Source organism: Danio aesculapii, chromosome 2 (genome assembly GCF_903798145.1).
Source record: "Danio aesculapii chromosome 2, fDanAes4.1, whole genome shotgun sequence".
Classification (NCBI taxonomy): domain Eukaryota; kingdom Metazoa; phylum Chordata; class Actinopteri; order Cypriniformes; family Danionidae; genus Danio; species Danio aesculapii.
In genome coordinates this window covers 55,808,570-55,820,716 of record NC_079436.1, presented here as the reverse complement: position 1 = coordinate 55,820,716, position 12,147 = coordinate 55,808,570, and the positions used below count along the sequence as shown (strand labels likewise).

The following is a 12,147-nucleotide window of genomic DNA, read 5'->3' as shown; positions in this document are numbered from 1 at the left end:
CAGCAAGAAGGTGGCTGGTTCGAGTCCCAGCTGGTCAGTTGTCATTTCTGTGTGGAGTTTGCATGTTCTCCCCGTGTTGGCGTGGGTTTCCTCCGGGTGCTCCAGTTTCCCCCACAGTCCAAACACATGCACTATAGGGGAATTGATTAACTAAATTGGCCGTAGTGTATGAGTGTGTGTGAATGTGAGAGTGTATGGATGTTTTCCAGTACTAGGTTGTGGCTGGAAGGGCATCCATTGCGCAAAACAAATTCTGGAATAGTTGGCGGTTCATTCCGCTGTGGTGACCGCTGATAAATAAGGGACTAAGCCGAAGGAAAATGAATGAATTTTTTTTTAAAGGCATCTTTGTTCACTTCTAGTCTCTTGAAGACACATTAGTCTGTGTTATTTTGAGTGCAAATGCTCAGCACACTTCTTTTACCATATGAACACACTGAATGTTGTGTTTGTGTCTTACAGGAAGAGATTCTCCATGATGTAGTTGTAGTCTGCGCAGCTGCTGTCAGGCAGGAAACAGGCCGCAAACACAATGATGGCGTTCAGCCCTTCACCATAATAACCTGTCAACACCAGAGAGAAATTCAAGGTTAATAGTTTCCATGTTCATGAATCTCTTCTGTTTCTATACAAATGACCTTGGATTTCATATATACAATTAAAGCCAAAGTTATTCACTCTCCTCCTGTGAATTTTTAGTAGAAATATTTCCCAAATGATGTTTAACAGTGCGAGCAGTTTTTCACAGTATGTCTTATAATATTTTTTCTTCTGGAGAAAGTCTTATTTGTTTTATTTTGGCTAGAATAAAAGTAGTGGTCGATATTATTAGCCCCCTTAAGTAATATTTGTTTCGATTATCTACAGAACAAACCACTGTTATACAATGACTTGCCTAATTACCCTGACTTGATTGTTTTCAACATTTCTAATCATAATAGTTTTAGTAACTCATTTCTAGTAACTGATTTCTTTGATCTTTTCCATGATGACAGTAAATAATATTTGACTAGATATTTTTCATGATACTAGTATCCAGGTTAAAGTAACATTTAAAGGCTTAACTAGGTTAATTAGGCAAGTTAGGGTAATTAGGCAAGTCATTAGCTATGTTTCCATCCACCTATTTTTATGCACATTTTGCATATGCGCATTAAAAAAAAAAGGTTGATGGAAACGCCATGATGCGCATCAATTTTGAAAATACGGATAAAAAAACTTCTGCGCATGACTGAGTAGGATAAACTTTTTATTCGATAAGAAAAGATGCGCATACACTACGATGGAGACACTTTTACCGCACAAATTTCAGTATGCGCATTAAAGGTCATGTGATTTTGTTATAAGAGATCATGTGATGAGGAAAATGCGTGTGAATGGACAAACCAGCAGGCTGAGCACACTGTAAACCATCTCAACTGTTGTTTTGCTCATTCTAAAACGCCTTACTGTTTAGTGTTATTATATTAATGACCTCCAGAATCAACAGCGTCTGTGCTCCGCGTATGACACCTTCAAATGCCACCGCGTGTTCACTGTGTCAGGACTGCCTTCTGAGGCGCAAGTCGTTTATTAGATGAAGAAAAGATTGACGCAGCTTCTCCTACCGCAGTAAATTCAGTTTTTACTGTTGATATTTGGTGCCAGTTAATCAGTAAGTGACGATTTTGTTCGCTTTGACTCGTTGGATGGAAACGCTGCTTTATTCACACGTCTTTATTGCGATAATCCAGTTTTGCGTATAAAGTTCAGTCGCATTTTTGAATGGAAACATAGCTAGTGTATAACAGTGGTTTGTTCTGTAGACCAGTAGTTCTCAAACTTTTAAGCCAGCGACCCCCAATGCAAGATCGTCAAGAACTCGCGACCCCCCACTACCAAAGCAAATACAAACAATAAAAATAACTTATTTTAAGTTTTATAAACAGATTTATTGCATTTGATATCAACACTAATCAAGACTAACAAGCAAAATATATATAGGCATGCGTGAGGAAAATATGTCTCAATGAAATCCCGTTATCACAAGAAAACACATTTTTATAGCATAATTGAGTGACCAAAAGTTACACGGACGAACCGCTCACCGGCCCTGCACGGACTGCTTGACATGAATTTATTAATGAATCTGTTACCAATACGTTAACTGTGCTGTGTCTGATATTGCACAGATGCTTTTGACATATACCTGTTTATTTTTTTACATCATTTTAATTGCAATACCGGTCTTTTCATGAGCTGCAATATTAGTTTAATCTTAGTCAGTGCAAGTCCTTTTGCGATGGTGTATGTGGTGTTAAATTTTACATATAGCTGCCACTTGCATGGCTGACAGCGTCTGGCCATTAAATAAAGGATTAAACAGAACCTATCGTGCTTAAAATGTGTAGATGTGGCAAACTGTTACCTGAAAGTTCCGTCCCACAGACTTTACAGGAACGCTTTAGTTATTTTCATGGCAGACTTGAAGCCAATGTAAGGCTTATCCACTCTTTGAAAAGTGTAGATGGCGGATTAACATTCAGCACATGATCAGTAATCAGACGTGCCATTATTTGTAGCTTTAGCTGGTTTCTAAATCTAAATCTGTCAGTGTTGTTTTCATTCTCTCATCTTCAGCGCGTTACATTTTCACGGTTGTATCTCCTGTCATCTGAAGGCAGAAGGCGTTGACTGAATGATTCAGTCTAGCGCAGTGGGCCAATAAGAAGAGAGCGAAGGCGGGACAAGCGTTGCCGGCTTTGTTTACTGCAGCAAGTTGACATGACAACAGTTTTAAACTGTTCCTGAGCGCTGCGTTTCAAGTACAAAGATGCATTCTGCCTGAATGTGTCCTAAATACTTTATGAATTCATCAGTAATATCTTTTAAAAATCAGAAAATAGTAGCTTTCACTTGTAATACTGAAAAATATATATTATAATCACTGAAAATTACACAATTTTTAAATCACTCTCGCGACCTCTTGAAATTATTCTGCGACCCCTGCAGGGGTCGCGACCCCCAGTTTGAGAACCACTGCTGTAGACGATCGAAAAAAATATTGCTTAATAATATTGACCTCAAAATGTTTTCTAAAAATTGTAAAACTGCTCATATAGCGCTTTTCACACAATAGTTATTATTTCAAAGCAGCTTTTAAAAAAGGTGCACATTATTGCATTACAATCAAAATCAGAAAAGTTTTCGTTACCATAACTTTATTAGTTGCTAATTAAATTAACTAGTAACTAACAGCTTTTAACAGTTAAAGTTATTATATATAAGCATAGTTAAACTGCAGTTAGATAGCATATAGGTGATGTCTACGGCTACGTTCACACTGCAAGGCTTAGTGCTGAAATCAGATTTTTTCTCAGATCTGTTTTTTTGCATAGCTGTTCACACTGCCCTTATAAATGTGACCAATATCAGATTTGCTGTGTGAACAGATCATCGTCCCGAACTGACCTGCATGCGCAAAAGTACAGGAATGGACAAAACAAAATGTCTGATTATGCACACAGTGTGTGTACAGTATGTAGCAAGCATGTTGTCAGATCATGCTTATATGATTATTGCCCTTTTCACAGACAACCGTGATGAATTTCATGAACTGTAAAGGGTCTTTCTGCTACTACTAATGTGTATTTCAGCATTTGAAACCTAAAATAAGTCTGTTGTGATTGAAAACACTGATCATTGGTGATTTATGACAACCGTGGTGCGCGTCTTTCTGATCAAGGGTTAATGAGCAGCTGCAGACAGAACTGTTAAGTTGGTTTATCTCTGTTTTGCAGCGTTATTTAATTTTTCTTCGTTATAAACAACAGACACGTGCAGAAGGGGGTTTGGGTGCTTGAGCACCTGCCATTTTTTCTCCCGGAGAGAAAGGTCATACTTAAAATGAAAGTGTTCCTCCTTTTCACATGGATCCCCTATCCGCAACACCTCCTGACGCTCTTCAGCTTCGCGTTCAACCCGTGCCCCAATGTTAACCAGATTGGTTAACAAGCATCAGTTTTGCCTTTTTCAAAATGAACAACCAACTTTCTGTGGTAAAGTAATCGCCCTGTGTGCTATTCTACTATGCTGCAGAGGAGTAGATGATGTCTGCAGCACAGAATGATGACGCACGTCGCTCAAAGATTATGTAAAAGTCACATGATAACCGTTTACACTGCGGTCGCACTGCAAAACACCAGATCTGTGTCTGATTTAATACTACATATATTTGTAGCCCAATTCTTAATTGAAAAGATCAGATTTCATGCATTTTGGGCTGTTCACACTGTCAAGACAAAAACAGTTCTGAGTCGGCACCAGTGGTGTAGTGGTTAGTGTGTCGACACATGCACTCCGGTGCTCACGGCGACCTGAGTTCGATTCCCACCTCGTGGTCCTACGCCGATCCTTACCCTCTCTCTGCTCCCCACACTTTCCTGTCAATACTCTCAACTGTAATATCAATTAAAGGTGAAAATCCTGAAAAGAATGTTATAAAGATCTCACTGATCTCACTGATCTGAGTCACATGTGGACAAAAAAATCTGATTCGCCCATAATGAAGTGTACTTGTGTATTAAGTTGTCCTCGAAGGTTATATTCTGTGGGTAAATGAGTGTAGTTTTACATTGTATGTTGAGATGAGCAGGTACAAGAACACTGACCTCCATGTGTGACGACGCGCAGGTACGGTCTGATCGCCTGCATGTCTATCCTGTGTTCCTGATCCCCGATGATCACACTTCTCCACAGACGCCCCGTCCCGTCGCCATCATCTCCACCCGGACCCTTCGCACTCGCCACCGGAGTGTCATCTGTACCAAAACATGAAGAAAAATCTCCTGAGCCACAAAAGTGCAATACGGTCTGCGTTTGCTTGGTCAAATCGATCAGTGGTGGAGGAAATAATAAACTATTCCAGTAGAAGTAGATAGTCCTGTTTTGCAATTTTACTTAAAGCTGCTGTACTGACCTAGTGGTTGACCAAGATATTGGAGTCCAAACTCAAAATACAGGAGAAGGTTTTTTTTAATCCCTGCTCACACTGTGAGATTTCAGCGACGATTTTGTCATTAAGACAAATTTAGGAAATCCTAAAAGATTCCTGAAATCCTAGGCTAAAATCTGTGATCTTTGACATGTTCACAGACAGCTGATTAATGCCAGTTGTCATCATATTTTCCTCTGATGAAGTTCTGGCAGTGTTAGAAGATTTCAGACACTTTCCTGCAGTATGACAACAGCTGTGATGAGCGTCAATCCAAGAACCAATAGGAGCTCCGAATCTGATGAAACAATCCGGTGCGACAATTCAAATGACCGCAGGGAAATGCTAAACTTTTTATGAATGCAATGATTTTCCCTCACTTATCTTATTGTGCTACAAGCTGGTCCCACACGAACATTACAACATTAAAACCATTGTATGTTATATATAAACAAACTGTTAAAATTTTAGCTAAAAAGCCAAGGAGCTATCATCATTGTAACTGTATTGCACAACATAAATTACTAACATTCGACAGTTTTTTATTTTATGTTGATGTGTGTTTAATGTATAAAATATTTAATGATCTTGCACCACCACCCCTTAAACAATGTGTGATTGTCAGCAAGGAGAATATAAGACAGACTAGGTCATCGGTTAGAGGTGATTGTTCGGTTAAGCTTAGGAGAACTGCTTTTGGACAATAAGTTTTTTTCAGTTAAAGCAGCAGAAAGATGGAATAAAATACCAGTGTATATCAGAGAGAGTACCACTTTTAATCAGTTTTAAATTGTTCTTAAAATTTGGCTTAAACAAAATCAGATATGCAGCCACTGATTTGATTTTATTGACAATGATGTATTGTATTTATTGTACTGTAAGTGTATATTGTATTATTTTTTACTGTTAAATTTGTTACAACTTCCTGCCCAGGGACTGCAGATGTAAATTAGCTTTATAGCTAACTCTGGCACAACATGTCATGTTGTACATTGTCCCTGTATAAATAAATAAATAAATAAATAAATTTAAAAAATAAATGTCCAAACAGTTTTTTATCTTCCTGGTTTTATTATTGAGACACACTGTGTGCAAAAATGCCGCTACAGATTGTTTACGTTTGCTGTGAGGAATCATTTCAGAACGCGGGATAGTGTCACGGGTGAATGATGTCAAACCCGGGGGTGTTTATTGACGCTCAGTCTGACATTATGACAGCTGAACTCTTACAATGTGATATTGGAGCCATGTTCATACAGTCATTAGTACCATTTGAGCATCATGTCAACACCACAGCCTACCTGAGTATTGCTGCTGACCATGTCCATCCCTTTATGACCACATCTACTGATGGCTACTTCCAGCAGGATAACGCACCATGTCATAAAGCGTGAATCATCTCAGACTGGTTTCTTGAACATGACAATGAGTTCACTGTACTCAAATGGCCACCACAGTCACCAGAGCTCAATCCAATAGAGCACCTTTGGGATGTGGTGGAACGGGAGATTCTCATCATGGATGTGCAGCCGACAAATCTGCAGTAACTGTGTGATGCTATCATGTCAATATGGAGCAAAGTCTCTGAGGAATATTTCCAGTACCCTGTTGAATCTATGCCATGAAGTATTAAGGCAGTTCTGAAGGCAAAAGAGAGTCCAACCTGATACTAGTAAGGTGTACCTAATAAAGTGGCCTGTGAGTGTACTTCACTTTTAATGTACTTAAAGTCAGTGTGAACTGGAAGCTGCTGCAGACTTTTATTTCAATACGATGACATATTTCCAATCGGAATGGAATATTTTTTAAATTACCATGGTTACCAAACAGTTTAAGATTTTAAAGTCTGTGTGAAATCAAAACATACAATGCTTATTTTGCGTGGTGAGTTTATAATGGCAGAATAGCCTGAGCAGGCTTATTCAAAATGAAAAGTGCCTGTGCATAAAGCCATTTTAGATGCATTAACATATTGAAATAAAAGTCTCAACTTAAACTCAATAAAAGAATCAACTTCCTTTTCATGCAGACTTTAAAGTTAAGACAACCAGATACTAAAAAAAATTACTTAAGCACAATAGTGAAGTAAAAATAGGTACTATCCAGCAGTGGAAGCGACTGACCTTCCCATTCCAGCTCGGTGCCGTTGTTGGCGGAGCCAAGAGAGTCGTCGTCTGGCGTCTCGATGTCGTCCACGTTTATGTCCAAATCATCTGGAGTTTCCAGAAAGTCATCAGAAAGGACTGAACCTTCGCTTTTGTCCAGCGACAGGTTTATATCGGGAGCGATCAGCGTGCGGCGCTTCTGTCTGACAGAGTCCACATGATCCACCGTCAGAGCGCCGTGATGAGCTGAAAACATTACACATATTAAAGTCTGCATGAACCAGAAGCTGCAGCTGTTTTTTTTCGTATAGTGATGCAGTTATTATTTAAATGAGATTATATATTTAATATAAATATTACATGAGAAAACTGTGGGCGTGGCTTGTTTTTTTTCTACTGCGAGCTGATTGGATGTAGTTAAGTAGGCATTTCATTCAGAAAGATGAGGAAAAGTTATTACAACCTAACAGACTCCTCCTGCTCACCATTTCTGTTGTGACAAAAGTGACAGCTGGAGGGGCGTGGTTAAGTATGTTAGCCACGCCCAAAACCTCAGACAGACCTAATCTGAGAATTTAACTGAAAACAAACAGGAAGCGCATATTCAGATTTCAATTAAAGATTACAAGGGCGACCATTTTTTTTTTTCTTAATGACACGCTCAGATGAATAGTTCACCTCAAATCTAGCAATGTGAGCTAACTAAATCAATATGGTTGGTTTTGATTTCATGTGTATTTTAATGAGAGAGATATGAAATAAAATCCCACACTTTTTACTTCTGAAATGCTTTTTCATTAAGTTTCTTCAGCCTATATTCAGAAAAAACACTCCTGAAGCAGAGGACAGCAGTGCTATTTTAGTGTCATTTACAGACAAAATAATTAGACGAGCTGTGACATTTCTATATTTTTTTTAATCTAATATTTCCCACATGATGTTTAACAGAGCAAAGTCATTCTTTATAGTATTTCCTATTATATTTTTAATCTAGAGACAGTCTTATTGTCTTTAGTTTGACTGGATTAAAAGTAATAAAAGCTCAATAATATTCGTCCCCTTAATAAATATATATTTTTGACTGGCTACAGAACAAACCACTGAACCAAAATTGGCTAATTAACCTAGTTAAGCTGAATAGTATCATGCAAAATAGCTAGTCAAATGGTTTGTATGGTCATCATGCTAAAAGCTAAAGTTATTATAAAGTTCAACAATAACAACAATCAGTTTAACTTTCAGCTTGAATGATCTCAACTTGTTAAAAACACATGAATCAGAAGCACTAGAGAACTTACAGTTGTCAGTGAGTCCATCTAAATCACCATCTTCAGGAAGAGGCCTGTGAATAAACACAAAAAATTATTATAGAATCAGAATCAGAAAGAGCTTTATTGCCAGGTATGTTCACACATACGAGGAATTTGTTTTGGTGACAGAGCTTCTACAGTGCAACAGGATTACAGAGACAGGACAAAAAACAGATCATAAATATATTTAAAAAAATAGAATTAAGTAGTGAGTGCAAATATACAGATTGACAAGTGTATGTACATGTTTATTACTATATACAACGTTATATGTGCAGCTGTTATGTGCAAATTGGCATGTAAAGTGTGTTGTTAAATAAGTGTATATGTGTATAAAAGTGTATAGCAAGTAGTGATGTTGGTTCCACAATTATTATCATCAAGTGTTCATGAGATGGATTGCCTGAGGGAAGAAACTGTTTCTGTGTCGGGCTGTTCTGGTGCGCAGTGCTCTGTAGCGTCGACCAGAAGGTAAAAGTTCAAAGAGGCAGTGTGCTGGGTGTGAGGGGTCCAGAGTGATTTTGGCAGCCCTTCTGCTCGCTCTGGATAAGTACAGTTCTTGGGGAGTAGGAAGGGTTGTACCAGTGATTCGCTCAGCAGTCCGAACTATTCGACGTAGTCTTTGGAGGTCGTACTTAGTAGCTTAATAGACAGATGACCATAAGACTAAAGAATACTACACATTCATGATCATTTATAGACCGAGTCAGAAATAAAATCCCAAACACAAACAGAGTTAATCTATTATTGACTGTTTTGTTTTTTCAAGAATAGGGTATATGCCAAAGTATGCTAATAGGACTTTTAATTTGTCAGTATTGGGTTAAGCACTTCTGGTAAATTGTATACCATTGCAAAATCTGCGCGTTTAAGGTCTGTTTTCTTTACAAATCAGCGATCTCCACTGGCTGAGTGATATCCGCTATAAAGTGGGTCTCAGATTGTACAAGAAGCACTGCATTAAATTACATTTTCCCCGTCATGTCTTTATAATATGAGCATTTATTTTACCCCAGTATATTCAATGGAGCTTCTGCGCTAGCCTGACGGGGGCGTGCGAGTAAACGGCTTTTTGTCTCGTTTTACGCTTGAGCAACTGAACAAATGCCAAAGTCTGTTTAACTGATTGTATTTTAATAACATTACAACATCGATGCTGTAAAAGGAATGGTATAAAATGGAAAAAAAACTCACAATAACCAGTCACCGGATGTTTATCAGTATGGCAACAACACTAGCTCGAAATATACCCTATTCACCCTTACCTGATGATTGATAATAAAGCGTATTTGGCATGGTGACCCGGGAGAGAGCCCTGAGCTCATAAGATCCTTGAGACCCAACCGTTTGCAGGGCGAGAGGTAGATCTCGAGAACTCCCCTGTTCCATCAAGTGACAAATGATGGATTACTGTGGAAATATCCTGCTGGCTAGAACTCGTCTATAGTGCCAATACGATTTGTTTAATTCACTTATGTCGCGTGTGTTTGGACTGTGGGAAGAAACCGGGGGAAACCCACGCAAGCACAGGGAGAACATGTAAACGCCACACAGAAACGTCAGCTGGCCTGGTAAAGACTTGAACCGGTGATGTCTTTGCTGTGAGGCAACAGTGCTAACCACTGGGCCACCATGCTGCCCTGTCTAGAAAGCGAGGAGGAGTAAGGGTGGAAGGGGGGGATTCTTCAAAACAAAGATACTCGGGTAAGAACTTCTGGTTATTTAGGGTGAGTTAGGAATTGACTGATTGGTGGATCGTGTAGCTAATGCGAGTCTAGCTGTGTTCAATCATAAGCACACGCTCCTCTCGAAATTAAATAAACCACACATAATAGCATTCTGGGGATGAGAAAGTGTTACAAGTAAAATGTATTACTATTAAAGTTAACACTTCAAATCTGCTTTTTGTTTTTAAGTTTTCATTAAAATTTCTAATGCTTTATTATTAATTAGCAAAAGTTCATTTAATAATAACAACAATAATTATTATTATAACCCCCTAAAAATTATTTACTGTATAACGAAGAAAAAAAAAGAGAAAAATACTTGTGCAGACGTTGCATCTCTTAACATAATGACCTTCCATCAACAAATAATGGAGAACTGCAATTGTATTAACTGATCTTAAAAAAAAATAATTAGTCCCTTTAATAATCAGGGGTCGCCACAGCGGAATGAACCGCCAACTTATCCAGCATGTTTTACTCAGCGGATGCCCTTCCAGCTGCAACCCATCTCTGGGAAACATCCATACATTCTCATTCACACACATACACTACAGACAATTTAGCTTACCCAATTCCCCTATAGCGCATGTGTTTGGACTTGTGGGAGATACTGGAGCACCAGGACGAAACCCACACCAACACGAGGAGAACATGCAAACTCCGCACAGAAATGCCAACTGACCCAGCCAGGACTCGAACCAGCGACCTTCTTGCTGTGAGGCGATTGTGTTACCCACTACGCCACCGTGCTGCCCCTATATTATTTCCTTATAATAATAAGCTGCATCTAAATGCTTAATGTGCACTCTTTTATAGGTATTCTTCTTCCTACTGTTTATTTATTCTGTTATGGGAGATAATTGTTTGATGCCAATTGTTAATTGCCATTCTTAATGTCACTGACTGCTATTGTCATGATATATGATATATTAATTATATATTAGACAGTTATTCATTCATTTTCGACTTAGTCCCTTTATTAATCTGGGGTCCCCACAGTGGAATGAACCGCCAACTTATCCAGCACATGTTTTACGCAGCGGATGCCCTTCCAGCTGCAACTCATCTCTGGGAAACATCCATACACACTCATTCACTACGGACGCACTAATTTAGCCTACTCAATTCACCTGTACCACATGTCTTTGGACTGTGGGGGAAACCGGAGCACCCGGAGGAAACCCACGCGAACACGGGGAGAACATGCAAACTCCACACAGAAACTGACCAAGCCGAGGCTCGAACTAGCGACCTTCTTGCTGTGAGGCGACAGCACTACCTACTGCGCCACTGCGTTGCCAGTTATATTAAGTTATATTTAATGTTATATATCAAGATAAAAACCAGTAAATTGCATAACATTAAAAATAAATGAATGAAACTGAATAAAAAAACATATTAGATTTCAACAGTTAGAGTATTATAGCTAAAACAGATAAGACCTTACTTTACTATTACCAATATATGAAACTTTACCACAGTGACATTTGCACAGGCTGGTTATTTAAAGCACAGTTTCAGCACAGACATGCAGTAACTAATGGTATTAGCACATCTGTGTCAGACGTGAACAACAGCACACACTTTGGGAGGGATAAAGGCGACAATCATCCCGTCGTGTGTGTATGTATGTGTGTGTTTTCGTTGTGGAGAGTGTGTGTGAGGAGCAGACAAACTAAATTCAGCTGAACAAACCCACAATGTGTGTAATTATTACCCAGCAGTCTGTGCAGCGACAGGCCACACGCTGCTTAATAAGAGTCTAGAGGGTTACAGCAAGCAGTTGAAACAGACTCAAAGATCTATTTTAAAATTTAAAGGGCACCTATTATGCAAAAATCACTTTTTAAGGGGTTTAAACACAGGTGTGTGGCAGCAGTGTGTGACTATGAGCAGCTTTGAATGCTAACAATGTTTTAATTGTATTTTTTATAATCAGACTTGATTAAAACAGTCTGCAGAAACACTTTGATTGACATTCTCCATTTGTACGTGCCATCAGAGGGGGAAAGCCCCGCCCACTAGTGACCATC

At 38.8% G+C, this 12,147-nt stretch overlaps 1 protein-coding gene across 1 annotated transcript in view; it reads right to left on the bottom strand.

Moving 5' to 3' along the window:
• The window catches only part of atcayb (ATCAY kinesin light chain interacting caytaxin b), a 53,353-nt gene that overhangs the window by 25,943 nt on the left and 15,263 nt on the right, over positions 1-12,147 (bottom strand). The window contains exons 3-6 of the mRNA XM_056445992.1: positions 8,376-8,419; positions 7,096-7,323; positions 4,650-4,799; positions 461-563 (exon numbers count right to left, since the gene is read on the bottom strand). Of these exons, the coding sequence (XP_056301967.1) occupies positions 461-563; positions 4,650-4,799; positions 7,096-7,323; positions 8,376-8,419 (525 nt within the window). The remainder of the gene's footprint in view (positions 1-460; positions 564-4,649; positions 4,800-7,095; positions 7,324-8,375; positions 8,420-12,147) is intronic.